This window comes from Mytilus edulis, unplaced genomic scaffold (genome assembly GCF_963676685.1).
Source record: "Mytilus edulis unplaced genomic scaffold, xbMytEdul2.2 SCAFFOLD_109, whole genome shotgun sequence".
Taxonomy (NCBI): Eukaryota; Metazoa; Mollusca; class Bivalvia; order Mytilida; family Mytilidae; genus Mytilus; species Mytilus edulis.
The window spans coordinates 1-22,900 of record NW_027267952.1 but is presented as its reverse complement, the minus strand read 5'-3'; the positions used below and the strand labels follow the sequence as shown (position 1 = coordinate 22,900).

Genomic DNA, 22,900 nt, shown 5'->3' with positions numbered 1-22,900 from the left:
CACAACAAGACTAACAACATCAACATTATATAGTAAAGTGTAAAACACACTTTTTTCTAAAAACAAAAAGGAAAATTCCTTTAAAAACAAAGCCATTAAGTAGTACATCGTCAGCCTTAAACAGTTCTATTTAGAATAATATTTACCATAAACATGCGACGAATATTTGGTTGTTTATAAAATTAGATGCATTTCATTTCAACATTTAGTTTATATAGTATAGCAATGGGTTTTTTAAATTAAACGAGCAATTATCACCTCATCAAATAATTATGGCATTTTTGTTATTTTTCAGAGCCAGAAGATTCCTGATTGCTTTATCTAATAATTGCCGGTCTCATGTTCTTATCGGTGTTCCTTGTGATTTTGTTACCAGAAACAAACAATAAAGCTCTTGAAGACACAATTGACTTTGATCCAAACAACTCTTTATCAAAGAAAATAAAAAATTGTTTTTTTTAAGTTTTTGTTCACCATGAGTCCAATTTCCAAAACCATCATCAATGAACCGTTTATAAAACAATGGTTTCTCTATGAATAGCTCTTAATATTTCGATGATTTATATCGAATGCATTTTTTTATAAGTATGTCAGGACCTATTGATAGTTGAATATTTAAAAGCTTATTGAATATGCATATATCAACTGAGACGATGTTGGTATTGACTAAAACGCTTGAATTTTTTTATTGCTTCAATTATCTTTTAAAACCGTAATCGTCGAAAACAATCATGTGTGACAAAACGATGTTTATAAAATATAATGATCGCACACCACTTAATACCGGAGTTGATCGCAGACCACTTAATACCGGAGTTGATTTCAGACCAAGTGCTCTCGGAAGGTAAAGAGGGCTTGCTCCAAATGTGACACCGTCGTGTTGGTCATCTAAGTACAAGTTTTGAGATAACTCTTATTCGGTGGTGTCATGTTCTGGTGAAGTCTGGTACACATAAAAGAAGACAAAAGGCTCTGTGGTTACAACTTGAAAGGAATAAATAACGGCCAGATTATTTTTCTAGTTTAATAGCTTTTCATCCTATGATAGACAACATCCGACGACGACAACATCAAGCTCCTTGCTTGGAATTGGGTCATAAAGATTGAATTCACATGTTTGTGGCTAATACATCCTCTTCTCAAAAGAACAGTGACTAAACAGCATTGCATGTATTTACAACAAAATGTACTATAATCTACAATAAAATTCTGAACTTCCTTTGGACTTCTTGGTCTCCGTTTCTTAAACTTTATAAATCAGTGACAAGTAGTCCATCAAATCATCAAATTGAGTTTTAGCAACCTCATACCTTAAACAAAATAATACGACCAAACAAAGGAATATTCAATACAGTGACAGAAGTACTGTATCACTCGCCTGTCAACACCGAGGTGGTAAGTTCGAATGCCGCACGTATCCAGTGTGGTCGAATCTAATTAGACTTGGATTGTTAGTTTTTCTACAGAAACCCTAGACTTTTCTATCCAGGTACTCCGGTTTTCTGCACCAAAACTGACTGCCACGAAATATCCCAACGGTGCTGAAAGTTGCGTTAAATACCAATCAATCAATCGACCACCAATAGAATGATGACAGTCACACGAGAAAAATGTTTTCATCGTATCATTATTTGCTGAAGCTGGTTGTCAAATAATAGACTATGGATCAAAGTTTTTTTGTTATCTATTATTATGCCAAATCAAAAGTGTTTCAGTTTTTGTATCATTCTGAACATTCTGCTCACATGTTTTGATACCATCTGATTAAAAACCGCAAATGAGTTTCATCAATCAAAACATACATGATACATGTAGAAATAATGTATGTTAGACACACATGTAATGGATTCGTCAAACTTAGTTGATGAGCCCTTTAATGTTGTTTTTCCCAACAAAGGATCATTAATTTTCTAATTGCACTCAATTTTTTCTTTATATATGTTATCAATAATAATTTTCTTGTGTGTACATAAGATCTATACGTCATTCAGTCCTTCAGATAGAACCATTGAAGTACATGTACATGAAAACGCAACGTAATAGGGTCGGCTATATGCTGTCCAAATAACAGCCTGACAGATAGATTGAAAGTCCCGATTGTTAGTATATGTACCGAAAATTGCTTTCGACTCGGGCATCATTGCCTTTGACATTTTAATCTTTTTCGTACTTTTTTAACTGCAATGAGGGAATATCAATTTGAATGTATGTATTTACAAAAAGACTGGGAAATGCAATTTCATGGGCGATTATGTGTGTGTAAAATATACATGTGTATCTAGTAAAACAATCATTTTCGTTTTTACCAAATTATATATTGTGCTTCGTGTTGCTCCATCTTCTTTTGTCTGTGTAGCGGTTTTGGTGACTCATCTGTGTCTTCTTGTCGTTTGTTTCTTAAACATGGTTCTGTTTATTTTTCTTCGACTATAATGTACGTTTTGTAGTAGTTCGCGCTATAAGAATTGTCCACTAGATTCAATTATTTTAATATGATACAATGTTCTATCCCTTTCTTGGCAAACATGTCGACTTTGGATACCCACAAAATGCACAATGTTGTTTAAAGTCGGGAAAAATTAAAGAAAGATAAACTTTTTTTATCTCTTCTCTGCCAAATAAATATTGTTGAAAGGAATAGGGTTTACAGAGTACAGAATAATGGGCATTGTTAAAGTGCAGCATAAAGTACAACAACAGAAAGAATTGAAAACATTAATAGACCAAATACATTATATATAATATAAAAAGTAGGGATGAATAATAGACCACATACATGTATATATATAAAAAAGAAAAGAATAAGGGCCAAACAGAGAAAAACGGCCGACAAATAATCACAGAAATAAGGGACTCCTTATTAAGACTCTCCGTTACGTTCTACTGTTTCAATAGTGTTTTCAGACAAATTAAGTCTGTAAAATTTAAAAGATATTTTTTTTATTTTCTATCATGTAAACAGATTTGACCACCATTTGATTAGAAATACATTAAAATATGTGTTTGATCTATCAAAAAAATAAAATACGTGATAGAAAGTTAGAACAGACACACATGTTATAGATTCGTCAAAATAACAACTAATGAGGCGTTTAACGTTTTATCTTGTTAGGACATAAGATTCGTTTATGTTGTTTATAATTTAAAGAAGTATTGTCTTTACACATAATGTTAACACTAGTGACAGTTTTAGTATGGACCTATCTGGCTTTGGTGGGTAAGGTATTTTAAAACTTTTACGTAAGGATATAGATAAAAAAAATATAAAAAGGAAAGGAATAATCTGTAAATAGTAATTATTCATAATAAGTATCTTTTACATTTCGTTCTTTATTACTTATTTTGATATCATTACCGAACAACATCGATTTCGAAATACAAGTATTTGTAATGAAACTAATCTCTGTAGATAATCGGATATTGGAAGTTATTATATGTTATAAATATATACATATAAAAGACAAAGATGATACCAAAAATTTTAAAAAAAAACTCGTATGAGAAAACAAACAAGTATACAAAACACTACAGATAGGTATTATGAGGGAAAATTAGAAATCGCAAACTAGTAGTTTAATTCTATATCCGAAAGCTGTCTAGAAATATATTATTCATTTATTAACTGCTGTTCAGACTAGTAGTAACAACCAAACTTCCGGGAACCAGTACGCTCTTATATGAAATAAAGGTATATTAAAATTTTTAAAAATATATTTAAAAAGTCCAGATAAGGCATAGTTTTGAAATGACTTTTTAAGAAATTACTGCTACTTTATTTTAACTGTAGAAAATGTGGACATTGATGCTTGAAATTCTAAATTTTAACATAGTAAGCAATAGGCTATCAATTAGTGTCTTTATTCCTGACGTTGATATAATATTTGTCCACGACGTTATGAATCCTTTTATCCAAGGTGGTACAAATAAAGAAGCACGATACAGCTTTGCGTCTTTATGCGCAAACAAATCTTTTATATTTTATGAAAGCATATATACGCCGTTTCAGCAAAATAGGATACGGGATATTCATCCATGACACAAAATCATGCCTAGCATTTAACATAAAAAGCTAAGGACTAACGCTTGTATTGTTGTTTTTAATCTAAAGTCAGTATCAAATACTAGTAAAAGGAAACCTGTGTTAACAGTTAATGTAAGTTAGAAATCCAGTTACAGTGACTTGACTGTCAGTGTTGCTCTCCACCAATTGCAACTCATTCCAAATTTTGACCAAATTGCAATTTGTTTTATAAAATCAAATTGTTCAACTGGTCAGATATTTGAACCAACTGCTGTAGAAAACCACAGCCAAGTCATGAAAGTGCAAGGTGATAAAATAAAACATACTTACAATCCTATAAGACTTTAACTCCACTTTAATGATGTTGTGACAAAATTAGTTTATCAGTTTGTATAGTTATATTATATTCATTTCCATGCTGAAGGGGAACTGTTTATTTTGAATTGCTATTAAATTGTCCAAACTAAGCTTTCATATAGTTTTTCTTTCTAAAAGTATTCTATATTTATAAGAATCAGATATCATTTTATATAAAACATCATATATTCAGTAAATGTTTTAGAAAACATTTTCCTTCACATATCGAATCAGATTTTATGAGCCGCCTAAGACAAATAAATTGTTCAGTAAAAACATCTGAAAAAAGGGAATTAGCAACCTCGAACTGGTTCGAGCAAGATACAGTGTTTTTGGCCAGGCGATATCCTTTTACAAACTTTTGGTGAACAATTACCATTATGTTTTTTTGGGATTCTCTTTCCTTTTTTACCTTGTGGAATTGCTATGAGAACATTACACCAAATGCCAGCTTCCTCTAAAATTTTGTTCTAATTGTCAATCCTTAGTTTTTCTATACATTTAGATGTGTAAGTTCTCGCTGTTTGAATTTCTTGTTCATTTGAACAAAAACAAAACAAAAAAAAAAATTCTTCACCATTTGTTTTACATGTAACACAAATAACATGCTCTGTGGATTTACAAATAGAACATGAACATACATTTGATGCTGGTATTTGATAAATAAACGATACATTTTAAAAAGTTATCGCTATAAAGGGAATCTGGATATTATTAATTTTGAAATCCCAAACTTTATCTCGAAACACTGTGTCAGTTTTATCTTTAAGATCATCATCTGTGTTTAAAAGCAAAAGTATTTCATCTGGCAAGGAATATAAAAGCAAAAAATGATAATATGTCTATATTTATTTTTAAAAAAATATCAAACAAAGGATCCTTAAAATATTTATTATCCCTGAAATTATATTAGGGAATTTGTAGAATAATTATTAAAATGTTCAGTGATTATGTAAAAACACTGGTCATTTTCGGGGATTATGTATATTTACTAATGATTTTAGTGATTCTACATATTCCTTGAAAAATCAATCAGGGATTCTACATAATCCCTGATTATACAAATTCACCATAACATATACAAAGGAAAAGGGAACTTTGATACTCAATTGTTTATGATATTAATGAATTCTGTTTTCTGTTTATTCTTTTTCAGAGTCACAAACACGGTATGCTTGCTTGATGTTATTTGATGACGGTCCGTTACCTCTCGGTGGTCTTGGTTCTTCCGAGGAAGTTATCGGGGCAGCAATGGCATTCGGAGGTGGTAGTTCAATGACAGGATCGTTGTCATGTTTGTCTAAACCGAATTCTAAAATTTTAGTTGCACGGATTGTCCATGGGTACGGAAATTCTAGATCCTGTGCTAATCCGGATGAGTCTTGTGATATGGAACTTTTCAGCGATCCTGCTATAGCTTCTTTCTGCGATGGGAGAATCACTTGTACTTTAGATGTACTTCCAAAAAGATTGGAAAAGTGCAGCTTCACGAGTGATTTTGTGCATGTGGAATATGAATGTGTTGCTGGTAAGATAATCAATGACACAGTTGTCCATTCTCATTGTTTAGGTATATTTATATTGCTTGATCTTTAATTAATACCTGTGTAAAAGATTTGTGGATTGTTGTTTGTTTTGTCGTGTTGGTCGAGGTCAAGGTCAAGTGTTATTTTCGCGACGTCAAACTATGACTTATGGGGAAAAGATGCATTGTTTGACATATTTTTATCATTAAAACTGATTTAATTTGAAAACGAGTTCATGAACCCCTCTTTTTTAAAATGACATTTGCTAAATATGAGTTATTTCTGAATAAAAAAAAAGTATAAATCTTAAGGATACTTATAAAATACAGAACTTATAAATTATTTAACAAATAACAATTTGTGTTTATCTTTTAAAACAAAAAAATTCTGTCTTTCTGTCGAAAGAAAAAATACGGCCACAAATCCGAATTTTGAGCAAATAACCAAATTTCTACCTCATTTTACTCAAAAAGTAGCACATGAAGGTATATTTTTTGTTACATATTTGATTTAATCAGGTAAAAAATAGGCTGTATGGAAATTTTTATCATAATGTAAATACGGGATCATAGATGTATCGTATGCCCTTAAAAGATCAAGATGTAAAGTGATTGTTTGTCCGTTCATAAATGTATGGGTTCTAAACCGATTAATGGACGTATTCAATCTCCATTGCTAGACAATATGTGTCAGTTGGAAAGTACTGAGTACCTCAACATATTAAACCTGTTTTCAAAAACGATTTAAACAAAATGTTCTAATGGTCAACCTCTTTTGTTTCTATTTATACTTTTTTTATTTGTTTTCTTGCAAATTTTGTTTGCAGTCGTTAACCGTTTATCAATAAAACTTGTGCTTAAATATTTCTTTTTTTTCTTCAGATAATTCAGTCTTTGATGTTTGTCGGGAAATAACGACGACTGTCTCTGATACGTCATTTTTTGTCGTATCTCCAAATGTTTTCCGAGGCCATTCATCTGAATCCAATCCATGGAAAATATGCGAATGTATTATACTTTCCAGAAATAACTATGACATCATGGCTGACTACATTCATTCGGATATTCACGTAAGTGGATATAATTGTTCAGAAAGTTACATATTAATAGAGAGCAAAAAATCTCCAAGTCAAGCATCTGTTGATAAGATGGTTGAATTGTGTGGACGTCGGTCAATCACCAACCATTTGTTCCAAGGGTCTGTTCGACTTACATATTACAACAAAAATTTTCAAACAGATGATGGCTTTCTGACCAAATTTAGAGGTAAGTGATTTTGTTAAATTGCGTGTGTTTCCTTGCTTCATTTAGGCACATCAAACGAAACATAGGACAGTAGTAAACACTTGTTTTTGACATTAACCATCTGAATTATAAAAAAAATAAACTAGTAAACAAATTAATCCGTTAAAAATCGCTAATCAAGGAAAACTAAATTTATCAATAAAGAATGGATTTTTCTTGCAGGTATTAATGTCTAACGTATACTCAACATCTAACGTATACTAAACACGTTAACACACACATATGCCATATTATAAAATGCACACAAGTTGGTGTTTACTACTACTTGTCTTGAAATAGTTATGGTAAAAAATCCATAGGTTTTCTTAATATTTTTAAAGTAAAGACGTATTGAAATAATTTGTTTTAAATGAAACACAACCAAAGTTTAGTTACTGTTTAGCACTATATATTTATGTTTATCAAAGAACAAAGGGATACTTGATGTGTTTTTTATCCAAAGATCTGCAAGAGGACATTCAATTTACATGTATGACCCTCTTCTAGTTCAAATATGGATAACACATGAAAACAGTAAAAACGAATTGGAAATATAGAATTTTTTATTTGGATGATATATGATTTATCTTTTTTTTTTTTATTTTTTTTTTTTTGCATTTCATTATTGTTTTCTTGGGTTCACATTGGACTCTAAATTAAAATCCATTACGCTTTATTTGTAAAGAAAAACATAACAACAAACCATCGATGTATATGACCAATATAATTCTCTTCTTCTCTTAATCCCTCGTATGAGCTAGGTAATGAAATATAGTATTTAAAATATTTTTAGTTTTAAGATGTATTCAAATATATATTTCCAGTGACTCAGTCAATGGGTGGACCTGAAATAAAAATGCAATGTGGTCCTGTTACATCAGCAGGACGGGGTATTCCCCGTAACAATTCCCCGAATGGAAACATCCATCGATCATCAGTATGGAGAGATGCCCTTCCGACAACATATCCAAACTTCTTTCCATATAATCGGCCGTTCTGGTATCCGTCGGAGGATATGTATCATCCTTTCAATTACCCATTTACAGGCTATAATTATCAGGGCGGATTTCCCATCAGTCAACCATTAACCTCTACAATCTATAATAATCAGGACAGATTTACCAACAGTCAACCAGTCAGAACAGGTGATCAAAGAACTCAATTGAATCCCTCATCTATCTCAAATGAATCGGGTTTCCAACGGAACGAAAGGATACAATCTACATCTAGCGGTTCTAATCAACCAGTAGATTTTGACAAAACCGTTAACCAATCATTTATTCCGTTCCCCAGGGATCCAAGAAAATTCTCATTGACAAATCCACAGCATATCTTAGTTTCTACTTCACCTAGTGATTTATTTCAATCCAATAAAACTGCGCCTCCCTTGCGACTTTTAGGTGTTGACCCAAGGGTATTAAACAGCAACCGCCTTAGTTCTAATACAACCAAGAAGATGAATCCGAGTGGGAAACTTGTTTTTCTCAAGAAACTAACGCTTTCATCATCTTCAAATGAGAATATTGTAGCTGAGACCGTGAGAAAGCTTATAAATGTAAATAATAGCAAAGACAGCTCCCTACAAACAGGAAGAACACAAAAGTTGCTTGAAGATGACGATACCTTACCAATGACCACTAAAACAAAAGAGTCCTTTATATCACAAGGCAAAAAAAATAAATCAGAATTAATCATGCAAAACCCAAGGACTCTTCCTCAAACAGGACAAAGACAATTCAAAAAAGACAATGAACTTGGTGATACTATCTTACTACAAGGTATGCAATAATTAATTTCATAATTTTCTTCTCTTAACTTTTTTACAGAATCTTTGCCATTATCACTCCTTATCCAGTGTGAATAGAAAACCTACGTATTCGTAAAATATTTTGACGAAAAAATGCAAAGAGGACTACAGTTTCATGATTGACAATTTCAATCGGCCATTTTTTCCTAGCTTTTTTCGTAAAATAATTACATAGTAATCCCTAATTTGCTGTTGTTTTGAGGGGGAAATATCACAATGCGTACATTTAAGGGATATTTGCTGTCGGCGTTTATTCATAAACATTATATTTTTTCAATGAATATGTATAATCACGGTGGGTATGGTTGTCCTGCGAGAGAACGTACTGTGCTGGTGATTTGGTCCTGACGGGTGCTGGTGGGTCCTGATTCTGTGCTGGTGGGTTTGTTTACATTGTATCAGAACGGCAATAAAACGACTGTTTTGTTGCTTAATTTTTCTCTGATGTGTCATAAGTACCATGCAAAGTATATTACAACAATATTATATTGCAAAAGTCGTGCAAGTTCGTTAAACGGAATTGTCCTGACGCTGTGCTGGTGATAAGAAAAACGGTCCTGGTTCTGTGCTCCTATGTCCTGGTTCTGTGCTTTTATATTTTAGTTAAAAGTGGCATATATTCAAGAGCATTGATGCTGTACTGTTGTTGACTAATTAGCTGTTGTCTGCTTTCTTGAAATTGACATTGTTGTGAATCTGTTTACTGTTATTATGAGAGAAAAAATACCCCTATTTAAAAAAAAAATGAAATTAACTGTAATCTTATTTATTGGCCTGTTAATGGAACCCTTCTTGCCCCCTTTTAAGATAAGAAAATATGTTTACGATTTTCGGGATTACGATCATTTTGCAAGATCACCAAAATACGTTGTAATTTATACAATACTTAATATAATGTAGATGATGTGGTATGTTTGTTGTCAATGGACAAATTTCCATAAGAAACCAAAGGAAGTATGTGTAAACAACCATCCGTCATCGTACGACCTTCAACAATAACCCATAAAATAAAAATGTGAAAGGTTTTGCATAAATATAGAACAAAGGACTTTCTGAGCGTTTGAATCATGTCTTTAGCAGCTTAAAACACATTTGTTTGTGAACCATTGAGTGTTGACTATAAGAATGACAATAGTATTGCGGGTTTGTTTGTTTGGTGTTTTTTGGGGGGGAGGGTGGGGGAGGGAGGGGGATAAGTTAGAGCGAGGTTACAGTGAAAGCTTGGAATAGTTTCCCGTAAAATTTTAAAGGTGGATTGTAAAAGAAAAATGTATCTTATATTAGCCTTGGTCACACCTTACCGGATAGCTCGAACGGACGCCTAACGGATAACTTCTTCTCAATCCGTTCATGTCCGTTGGACGTCCGTTCTTATCCGTTAGGCGTCCGTCCATATCCGTTGCATGTCCGTTAAGCGTCCGTTTTATCCGTTGACGTCCGTTCTGTCCGGTGGAAAATTTTGAGCATGTTCAAACTTTGAACGGACGTCCAACGGATAAAATGTCCGTTGAACGTCCGTTAGGCATCCGTTTTGTACGGTACTCGTCCGTTTTGTATCCGTTACGTATCCGTTATGCATCCGTTGAAGATCCGGTTGACCAATTCACCAACGGATGTCTACCGGACGCCTAACGGATAAAACGGATGTAAAACGGATATTAACGGAAGGATAACGGATAAAACGGATGACTACCGGATGTAAAATGGACAAATGCCAATTGAAATTTCTCATGGTTTATTGCCTTTAATTTTTAGATGGTTTATTGCCTTTAATTTTCAGATTATTTTGTTCATCCGTTTTATCCGTTACGCTTCCATAGCGGTGTCTGTTTTATCCGGTACTCATCCGTTGGATGTACGTTCGACGTCCATTCTGTCCGGTACGTATCCGTTTCACGTACGTTCAGTGTCCGTTGTGTGTCCGTTTGGCATTCGTTACATGTTCGTTAGTACACCAACGGACTCCCAACAGATACAAATTTTGTCAACGGATAACTTTTTTTTTATCCGTTAGGCGTCCGTTCGAGCTATCCGGTAAGGTGTGACCGAGGCTATAGCTATTAAGAATCACTTGCTGTAAGATTTTTCCAACATATTTTTTTTTTCTAAGCGGTTATCAGGTATTTGTTTTTCGAAAATTCGATAAAACACTAAAAAATCACTATTTTATGAAAGGGCAAGCTAGAATATGTCAGAGAATGAAGACGAGATAACCTAGAAAACACTAAAAAACCTAAGATTTCTTAGCTTTTTCATTTCAAAATAAATATTTTTGATAAAGAATTACGGGGGAGGAAGTGAACAATGTGTCCTACTTTTCTATATTTAAATATTTTTCATGAATAAAAATCAAATGTGTCTTGATTATAATTGAAAATGAGTAAATGGAAAAAATACCCAACTAAAATACACTTTTATTTTAATATTGGTAATATCACTAAGCTCTTAAGTTTTGTGTGTCAAACACACCATCTCTGTAGTTATGGCTCCTTACTAAGATATTTCACTTCATTCATTTTTTTTTCTGCATTTTTTTATATTGTGAATTCATAGAATTATTATATTAAAATGTAGCCTTAATTTATATTTAAAAAACATAAACACGCCTGGAAAGTAAAATGCGTACTCGGCTGTCTGTAATCGACCATTTTTAGACACCCCAGGCTCCTAAAAAACAAGCCGGGGTGGGGGTTCAAAGATGCAAATTAAGTACTTATATCAATATTTTATCTTTTCGTGTACGGTTTATGACATTGTCAATTACGAAATGTGCATATATCAAGGGGAAACTTCTTGCAAAGCATTATTATTTATTATAGTTCATTATTGTATTTAGTAGAAAAAAGAGAATTTAGTGAAAATAAAATCACTATTTTTGTAGAAAATTCACAGACCTTTGTAGTGAGATTTTTGTTATGTTTACCATGGGATCAACACAAGGGTTCATTACCGAGTAAACAAATCAAAATGTCTATCTACCTTGCACATTTCAGAAAATTCGGATCAGATAACGAAACTAGGTCCAGCAACATTTATAAGCAATTTAAGATTTTGACCCTCACAGTTTCCATTCACCACAAATATTCTCGTTACAACGAATCATTTTAAATACAAAAATACCAGTTGCAGCCTTTCGTTTATCTATTAATATATGTATACGGATGAAGTTATGAAAGGCAGCAGGGTCATCAGGGTGAGGAGTCCATGTCATCTGAAATAAATGCTAAGCATAGATCTAGAAAGCGACAGATAATCATGACATTAACTTAAACTCTCTTCTTTTCGACTTTTTTCGAACAAATTGACACATAAAATGAATTATATAGTATTGTGGAATTTTTAACTTATTTTAGATACTATATATTGTTATCTGATATTGGACGAAAGTTGTTGCCCTTTTATGTTATTATGTAATACAAGTTAAGATCATTTGAAAACACATATTAAACAGCCAAATGGATGCACAAGAGCTAAAATAGGAGTCATAGATCCTGTTGGCAACAATTATCTGCCCAATTTTATTGATTTTGTAACATTTGTTTCAAATATGACCAACTTCTTATCCAAAATCACCAGCACCGTATCAGGACCCACCAGCACAATGACAGGACCCACCAACACAGTATCAGGACATGCATAAATTGAGAAAATGCTAAATTTTAAGAAATTGCAATGTTTTTTCACAAAATTGTTTTGTCGTGTGGATTGCGGTATAAAAAGCAGACTCTATGAGCATTTTTGTTTTATTTTTTCAGTTCGAGATTTTCTGAAAATGAGCATTTTTGTGTTACGCTTACTGAAACAGTTTAGAGGGTCAATTTTTTAATGGTTTATATATGAACCCATAAGAAACGAAATTGAAAAATCTCAACTGTTTTCTTCCATTTTTTATGAGTGAAAATGTCAAAAATCATCATTTTCGTCTTTGTTTACATTTTTTCATTGATCACCAGCACCCGTCAGGACCGAATCACCAGCACAGTACGTTCTCTCGCAGGACAACCATACCCACCGTGATAATGCACAAACATGAATAACGAGTAAATGGAGGGCTAAAGAAACCAAACAATATTCAAACTCATTAGTCGAAAACAAACTGTTAATGTCATGGCATTTAATGCACATAAATATAGGAAGATGTGGTATGAGTGCCAGTGAGACAACTCTCCATCCAAAAAACAATTTATAAAAGTAAACCATAATAGGTCAAAGTACGGCCTTCAACACGGAGCCTTGGCTCACACCGAACAGCAAGCTATAAAGGGCCCCAAAAAATAGCAATGTAAAACCATTCAAACGAAAAAAAACAACGGTCTTATCTATATAAAAACGAGAAACGAGAAACACGTATGAACTACATAAACAAACGACAACTACTGTACATCAGATTATTGACTTAGGACAGATGCAAACATTTCCAGCGGGATTAAACGTTTTAATGGTACCAAACCTTCTCCCTTTTCTGAAACAATAGTATAACATCACAACATAGAAAAACACACTATAAAATATCAATTGGAAGGCTTAACTCAATCAAAAAAATTATGAATGTATGAATTTGCAATTTTTAGCCTTTACTAGACTACTCCGTTTCTGCATAGGTAACTTTGCGCTAATTACAATTTAGACTGTTTGTATAAACACAATACACTGATATCAATGTTAGTATTTGCTTTACTCTGCTTTAACAATTTTCAGAAGCTTAGCCAGTCTTATAGATAATCTGGTCTGTATTTTAAATACATAAATTAAATTCTTGCCACTTCTGTATATGTTATTCTAATAGGGAATATATTTTCTATTAATGTTTCCTATGATAATCGTTTTGAAATTATTGTATGCCATGCAGTCACATTTTATTCAAGTAAAGTGCAGCTGCTACTATTCCAACTACTTACCTTATTTCCTCATCTTTGACATAAAAGGATTCAGTACCAAAATTATGACCATGATATCAACAAGATTTACAATAATTGAAAGTTTTGATACAGATTTATGAACACACATAAAAATGTGACTTCGAACGGCAAATAGCCTAACACTTTTAATATTTAGAACATAATTTATTTTTATTTTGTAGATTCAGAGAGGTTATTGGTGTATATAGTCGCTGTTGTTGGGTTTGTCGCAGTAGCTTTAGCTTGCTTGATAGGTTTCATTTACTGCAAACGACGGTAAGAGTTAGGTTAATATTTAAAAACCCTTACATTCAACCAAGCCGTGTATGAAATCTAAAGTTAAACCACTTTTGTAGACGAAACGCGCGTCTGGCGTATGTACAAAATTTAGTATGATGAGTTTATTTACAACCACTGGGTCGATGCCACTGCTGGTGGATATTTATTTCCTCGAGGGTATCACCAGCCCAGTAGTCAGCACTTTTGTGCTGACATGAATTATCATTGATATGGTTATATTTATAAATTAACTGTTTACAAATTTTTAATTTTTTGAAATACTAAGGCTTTTCTACCTCAGCAATAAATTACCTTAGCTGGATTTGGCAAAACTTTTAGGAATTTTGGTCCTCAATGCTCTTCAACTTCGTACTTTATTTGGCCTTTTTAACTTTTTTGGATTCGAGCGTCACTGATGAGTTTTTTGTACACGAAACGCGCGTCTGGCGTATGTACAAAATTTAGTCCTGGTATCTATGATGAGTTTATTTAGAAGATGAATAGATATAAAATCGTTGATCCTTTGTTTATGAGGAAAATTATATTTGTGTATAAGTTACATGCTGATAGTATTTAACATTTCAGTTTTAGACGGCGACGTTGAATTCTAAAACAAAAATTATTTGAAAAGAATAATCTTTTTTCGTTCATGCATAATAATAAAAGTGCATTTACAGTGTTTTACTTTTCATTTATTTGTATTTAAACCAACTATATGTTTATTGCAGGAATAACGCTAGTCACAATGAAACATCAATGGATGAAGAAAAGAATTACATTAGTTCTACCTACACACACTGCTGTATCCAACAGCCTTCCAAATAACACTTTCAAATACTAAAATGGTACTAATAGATGTCAGAACGATGATAACAAAGAATAGGACAATCCCAACAGCGAAAGAAATGAGATAAATGAGATAAACTAAAGTTTATTTTTGCCATGACTAATATGAGAAAATATTTGCTATTCCACTTTTTTATTAATAAGTTTTGCTTGTTTGAATTATTAAAATTAAAGCATGTTTATTGTTTAATTCATATAAAACATCTTTTGATGTGTCATTTCAAAATACAACCTGTATTTGTTTTACAAAACGATATCTGCTTTTACATTTCTTAAAATATATATTCTTAAATCTTCATCCCTAATCTCAACTACCTCTGCTATCACGTCCTACCGCCTCCGAAACCACCACTGCCTATGCCTCCACCACTGCTTTCGCGTCCACCATCACCATTCTACCGCCTCCGAAACCACCATTGCATGCGCCTACACCACTGCTTTCGCGTCAACCATCACCATCCTACCGCCTCCGAAACCACCGGTGCCTATGCCTACACCACTGCTTTCGCGTCAACCATCACCACCACCACCCCAATAATTTCCACCTCATTCTCGTCACCATTAACACCTAACAGGGGGAGGCTATGTGCAAGTGGGTAAAAGGAGAAATGAGAGGATAGATGGAAGAAAGAAGATTAAAGTATAAGGAAATCAAAGAAGACTTCAAAAATTGTAAACTATAACACGGAACGAAATCCATTTATCATCAACATACATCGTCAGAAAGAAAAATATTTTTTTCAGATAGTATTTCTTCATTTTGGAGATCAGCTTCTGACCAACTTGTCCAAGTTAAATAATAATACACGAATTGTTTTTATATTATTTTTTTTTCTTATTTTTATTATATATATAAGTCGACTGTCGTGCTTTCGATAGAATCATGAAGGTCTAATTCATAAGCTTAGAAATATTGGTATAAGAGGAAACCTATTAAAGAGGTTTATGAGCTATTTACCAAATCGGTAACAAAAAGTGTTTTTTTTTATCAAACCTCTTTTTTTTAGTATAATATATAAATGACATGATAAGCGACATAGACTGTAATATAAAGCTATATGCTGACGATACTTCCCTTTTCATAGTAGTTGAAGATGAATATGCAAAAAAACAAGCTTAATTCTGATATAGAGACTATCAACAATCTGTCAGTCCAATGGCTAGTTAACTTTAATGCAAAAAGAAATCAGTAAAACCTAATCAGCCACCTCTTTATGTGAATGATAATATAATTTCAGAAGTAGAAAGTCAAAAACAGCTTGGTTTAATTTTTCATGAGGATGGCTCGTGGCATTCTCATGTTAATAAATAATTGAAACGATAACACCCAGATTAAATTTATTTCGTGCTTTAAAATTCAAATTGAAAAGAAAGTATTTACAAACTATATATTTAAGTTTTAACCGACCTTAATTTGAATATACAGATATTATTTGGGACAATATTCCAGACTATTTAAGTAATAAACTAGAAAATATGCAATTAGAAGCGGCTAGGATAGTCATGAACTCATGGTGGTACTTAGTTATCATCCAAAAATAAATTATACGACGAAACAGTATAGGAGTTACTATCAAAAGGACGTAAAAAACACAAAATCCCATGCATATGGTGCCTATATTCGTAAAACACACAAAAATAAAAACAAACATTAGGGAATGTTTTTGTTTTGCAAAACCATTTTTACAAGAACTTTCAAATCTACATTTATAGTACCTGCATTTCTACGCTAAGTGCGTGACTTCTCTGGATCGGGTGTGTAATATCATCACGAACATTATCAGTTATCCTTTGGATAGATTGTCTCCCAAATCTATATCTGGAACGAAGCTGCTCGTCTGTCAAATTATTTAGGGTGGGTAGCCATTCTCTATACTTTCTTGGTGCCAATGGTGGCCTTATATTACCAGCAAGGTTGCCGAAAAGCAGCATATCTTCCATATTTAATTGATATTTAAATATTTAAAATTACCCCTTTGCCACTTTTAAATTAAAGTAACCTTTAAGTGTTACTTACCTTTAATAAACCTTTGTACAACGTTTGTGCAACCCAGTCCATTTATTTTTAAAAGCTGTTTTATCCGAAAACAACTGTTAAATATTCATAACTATGACACAAGACGAACTACTGACACACAACATATAAAGTGTAGAACAGCATTTTATCAGAAATGTTTCTTCCTTCAGTTATTCGATCCTGGAATGCTATTCCGGGCGATATCAGATTAAGTCCATCAAAGTTTACACTTAAACGTCACCTTTAATCAAAGTGTAAGTAAAATACTAAATTTTTTTTATGGGGACAGGAAAGGACAAATACTTCATGCCAGACTTCGGATGGACTGTAGAAATCTAAACGAAATCTTGTAGAAAGTAAAAACTGTACTTGCGGAAGAATCGAGAGTAGTAAGCATTTTCTTTTCGATTGTAACAATATATCCCTTGTCCGAATACGTACGATAGAAACAGTTCCGTTACCATACAATATAAAAACACTTCTTCAAGAGGGAAATCTACTCGTGTTTAAACAAGTGCAACAATTTTCAGTAGATTCAAAGCAATTTGACATAAATATACAATATTAGGTTAATGCCAGAAAAATATAAACTGTTTTGTATGAGGCTAGCTGAGAAACTAGGGAAGTGCTAGGTTTTACCGAGATACAAAAAAAAAAAAAATTTCTGACATTGACCTTATATTGTTTTTATACTGCAACTCACATTAAAAAATAATACTTGATCGTTATTTTAAATTGTAACTTTAATTTCAAACTTATAATCATCCCTTAATGAACCTCTGATTGTTGAAAAAGTGATGCATGATGAAATTGACATCGCACAAAATATAGCTGTGTTACTATATTAGGAAATAAACACAACTAGTTGCAGTATAAATAGACAATAAGAGTTTAGTGTCTTTAGACTAAGAAATAGACAATAACAGTTACTGTTTAGTGTCTTTAAATATCTACTGTACTTGTACGAGGCTAAGAAACAGGTGAAATGCAAGCTTTAGCAAGCTATGACTCCTGTTTCGAGTCGAGTACAAATACAACTGATATTTAAAGACACTAAACGGTTATTGTCTTTATCCTGCATATAGTTCTGTAGATTGTTAGTGCTTTGAAAAACTCGCATTTTTAAATCCCTTGAGCCCACGTATTAATATTAAAATCACACATTCAGCTGAAGACGGGTTCGCAAAAAAAAGAATTTCTAATGGTCAACAACAATACATCGCTCATGGTGAATAATTATCTATTTTAACATGGCAGCTAATTTCAACAGTTAAAACAAATAACAAAACATTATCCAATTTGAATCAGAAGTGTACGAGTTTTCCTACGCTTCAGAATTTTGAGCTGAACTTGACATTCACTTAACATGCATGCTGAAATGGACATGGTTAAATTTGTGACACATATAACTACATTAGATGTATGTTTCATTATAATATTTTATTCTGATTGGCTAACAGTACATCACGTGTTATTCCGTACAACACAACTTTTCATTCATGATAACACGTGCTCCAACAATAAAGTGCACAGGTGAATTAAAGAATAAAATATATAAAATTCGTGTTTTCATAATCATAGCTAAAAAATGTAATTATAAGTATTGAATACTTTTTTTTTGTAACTTTATAGGGTTGTAAAAGCGTTGACCGTGCGTACATTTTTAAAATGAAGCGCTCATACAAAATGTACTTCGGTCAACGCTTTTACACCCCAATAAATTTACAAAAAGAAGCATTCAATTCTTAAGTAAACATTCAAGTTTTGAAATCGATGATTGTCAGTCTATGGAAGAAACGATTCGATAAAAACTTTTCTATTATCAACGAGCGATATTGTCTTATATACACGAGTTGCATTGTGGGAAATTTCAGACAAATGTATGACGTTACGCACGATGTTCGTTCTTCATTGGAAATTCGGTGTAGTTGTCAAGATGCAAGTCCAAAATATATAATTGTATGATATCATATTCATTGCTATTGTACGTATTTTAAAAAATAACGATTTTTAAAATAAACTATGTTTTATGCAGCATGCGACAAGCTTCACTTTTAAAAAAACGGCGATTTTTAGGTTTACCGTGTAACATATTTCATTTATTGAAACCACTAAACTATGTTTTTCGTCAAAACTATTTAATATTTTGAAAAACGTTTTTTTTTTAAGGTGGTACCAAATACTTTCACTAAAATTAGTTTGGCTCGTTTAATTTTCATAAAATTTTGTCAAAGTATTTACTTTGACACTTCAATAAAAATATAAAAATTTAAAAAATTTTGAACCAACCGTTGTGTCAGAAAAAATACACTGGTTATATAGCAATTTGACAAACACCAATTTTGATCATTGAGAAGCTTAATATTCCTTTTACAACACAACGTAATTTAAAACGTTAAGCTGACTTTACAGAGTTATCTCCCTGTAGTGTTAGGTACCACCTTAAACAGAATGGTTCCTTCAGTCTTTTATGCATTTTTTATGACGTTATGATGACGTCATAGAAAAAAACGCGTTCCATCCTACAAGGGCAAATCTGTCCCACGGGGGAAAATATTGGGATTCAAGATTTGAGAATCAAAATTTTTTTTATCTAAAATGAAAAAAGTTTAGTATTTGTATTTACTACATCAATGTTAGTTTGCTTAATTTTATGAATTTAAAGACAAACATCCTGAAAAATGATATATGGTAATTTATGAGCGATTTTTCAAAGGCTTACAAGTTTGTTGCACCGCCATTTTTTGACGTAAAAACGAACTCAAATTTAAGTCATTTTTTTGCTTATCACTGCTCTTATAATGGTAGAATTTTAAGATTTTTTAAAATGTTATTTTTCTTAAATTTTCAAAAATCTAAAAAAAAAACAATTTTCGATAAGAAGTTAAAAAGCGCCGTCGATTTTGCTGAGTCTTACAAGAATGTCGCACTCGCTTAAAACAACGAAGTCGAATTTTCGGTTTGAACGTTACGAAATATTTTGTACGAAGAAAGGCAGATTTCTCGGTATAAAATAATGACTCTTTTCTTAAAACAGGGTGACATTTAACCCGACATACGGCTGGTGTGTAATTTCCATGAATTATTTTATGTAATAACACGCAAGGTGTTTTTAAACGACAAAATTGAATTGTTGAATAAATGAACATAAATGCACGATTTATCATTTGTAGATGTACACATTCTATAAATATCATGTAGCAAATTCAGTGGATTGCAATTGAGATGAATTCATTTGTTTGCTAAGCCAAAATCTATGGCACGCCGTTATTATATTTATTCAATTTCGAGATATCTTATTTAGTTAAATAAGATATCTTATAAACTAATTGAGATATCTTAATAACAAAATGAGATATCTTATATATTAATTGAGATATCTTATATATTAATAGAGATATCTGATTTATTAAATAAGATATCTTATATATTAAATAAGATATCTTATTAAAATGTTTATAAAGATATCTTATTAAATATATAAGATATCTTATTTAAAATATAAGATATCTTATTTAAAATATAAGATATCTTATTTAAAATATAAGATATCTCTATTAATTTATAATATATCTTATTAACTATATAAGATATCTTTCATATAGTTGATAATAGAGATATCTTATTTACTTAATAAGATATCTCCATAAGTTAATAAGATATCTCTATTAGTTTATAAGATATCTCTATTAATTAATAAGATATCTTATACAGTATGTATTTAAAAGTTATCTTTATAAAGAAGTAAGATATCTTATATACTTGATAAGATATCTTATTAATTAATAGATAAATCTTATTAACTTATAGAGATATCTTATAAACTTTTAAAGATATCTTATTAACTTATAGAGATATCTTATAAACTAATAGAGATATCTTATAAACTTTTAGAGATATCTTATTAACTTATAGAGATATCTTATTAACTTATAGAGATATCTTATAAACTAATAAAGATATCTTATAAACTTTTAGAGATATCTTATTAACTTATAGAAATATCTTATTTAATTGGTTATAAAGATATCTTATTTAATTATAGAGATATCTCCATAAGTTAATAAGATATCTTATAAAGTATGTATTTAAAAGATATCTTTATAAAGAAGTAAAATATCTTATATACTTGATAAGATATTTTTTAATTAATAGAGATATCTTATTAATTAATAGAGATATCTTATTAATTAATAGAGATATCCTATAAACTAATAGAGATATCTTATAAACTAATAGAGATATCTTATAAACTTTTAGAGATATCTTATTAACTTATAGAGATCTCTTATTAACTTATAGAGATATCTTATAAACTAAAGAGATATCTTATACACTTTTAGGGATATCTTATTAACTTATAGAGATATCTTATAAACTTTTAGAGATATCTTATTAACTTATAGAGATCTCTTATTAACTTATAGAGATATCTTATAAACTAATAGAGATATCTTATAAACTTTTAGAGATATCTTATTAACTTATAGAAATATCTTATTTAATGGGTTATAAAGATATCTTATTTAATAGATATCTTATAAAAGTATGTATTTAAAAGATATCTTTATAAAGAAGTAAGATATCTTATATACTTGATAAGATATCTTATTATTAATAGAGATATCTTATTAACTTATAGAGATATCTTATAAACTTTTAGAGATATCTTATCAACTTGTTGAGATATCTTATTAACTTATAGAGATATCTTATAAACTTTTAGAGATATCTTATTAACTTATAGAGATATCTTATAAACTAATAGAGATATCTTATAAACTTTTAGAGATATCTTATTTAATTGGTTATAAAGATATTTTATTTAATATATAAGATATCTCCATAAGTTAATAAGATATCTCTATTAGTTTATAAGATATCTCTATTAATTTATAAGATATCTTATGAAGTATGTATTTAAAAGATATCTTTATAAAGAAGTAAGATATCTTATATACTTGATAAGATATCTTATTATTAATAGAGATATCTTTTTAACTTATAGAGATATCTTATAAACTAATAGAAATATCTTATTTATTTTCAAATTAAATAAGATATCTTATAAAAATTAAAGATATCTTAATACTTAATAAGATATCTTGTTAAATAAATAAGATATCTTCAAATTTGAATAAATATAAAAACGGCGTGCCATAAAAATCACCGATAAATCAAAGATACTGCTATATTTTATTATGCGGAGTGTCTATTCGTCCGGCTAGGCGAATAATTAAAAATCTCTATTCGTCAGGCCATCCGTCTGCGGATGCGTAAATATTCAATATCAATAAAAGTGTCATGTGACGTGGAAAGTGTCCCGGATGAGGTGTCGGATAACACACGCGGTGTCGGATAACACACGCGCGTATTCAATGGACGTGTTGAGAATTGGAGATCCGCATCGTGATTCATATTTAAGATGTCATAGAGAAAACCAGAGAGAATGTGATTGCCTTAAACAAATGTCTTTAGGAGTGATTCCAGAACAATAGCGTATACATGTTTACTGTGAGGAATAATCCTGAAATTAAAGTGAAATTGATGATTTACCCCCCATTTACCTTATGGAGGTAAAACGCATTCGGAAAAATACTATATCAAACTTGCTTGGATGCATTATTTTTTAGTTATACTACAACGCAGATCTATGAACATACTGATATGCCTGGACTGGGAATAAGACACCAGGGTTTGGGTATCCCCCCCTTTTTTTGTTGTATCTAATATACATTTTTTTCTATAGTTGCCGTCAGCTGAAATTCGTAGCGGTTATCGGTAAAAATAATCTAAACTATCAATCGCGTTCACTCGAGATATAGTTTTTCACATTCCATTCATAAATGGGGGGGGGGGGGCAAGG

At 31.3% G+C, this 22,900-nt stretch overlaps 1 protein-coding gene across 1 annotated transcript; it reads left to right on the top strand.

Moving 5' to 3' along the window:
* The first annotated feature begins 3,087 nt into the window (after positions 1-3,087).
* On the top strand, positions 3,088-15,207 carry LOC139506297 (uncharacterized). Its single transcript, XM_071295439.1, has 6 exons — positions 3,088-3,217; positions 5,535-5,906; positions 6,786-7,169; positions 8,012-8,965; positions 14,075-14,168; positions 14,900-15,207. The coding sequence occupies exons 1-6, from the start codon at positions 3,169-3,171 to the stop codon at positions 14,994-14,996; spliced, it is 1,950 nt and encodes a 649-aa protein (XP_071151540.1). The 5' UTR covers positions 3,088-3,168; the 3' UTR covers positions 14,997-15,207.
* Positions 15,208-22,900: the final 7,693 nt, after the last annotated feature.

Coding starts and splice junctions, on each gene's coding strand:
- LOC139506297 (XM_071295439.1), top strand. CDS start 3,169: ATGTTAACACTAGTGACAGTTTTAGTATGGACCTATCTGGCTTTGGTG. Junction 3,218..5,534: donor GACCTATCTGGCTTTGGTGG/GTAAGGTATTTT, acceptor ATTCTTTTTCAG/AGTCACAAACACGGTATGCT. Junction 5,907..6,785: donor GGAATATGAATGTGTTGCTG/GTAAGATAATCA, acceptor TTTTTTCTTCAG/ATAATTCAGTCTTTGATGTT.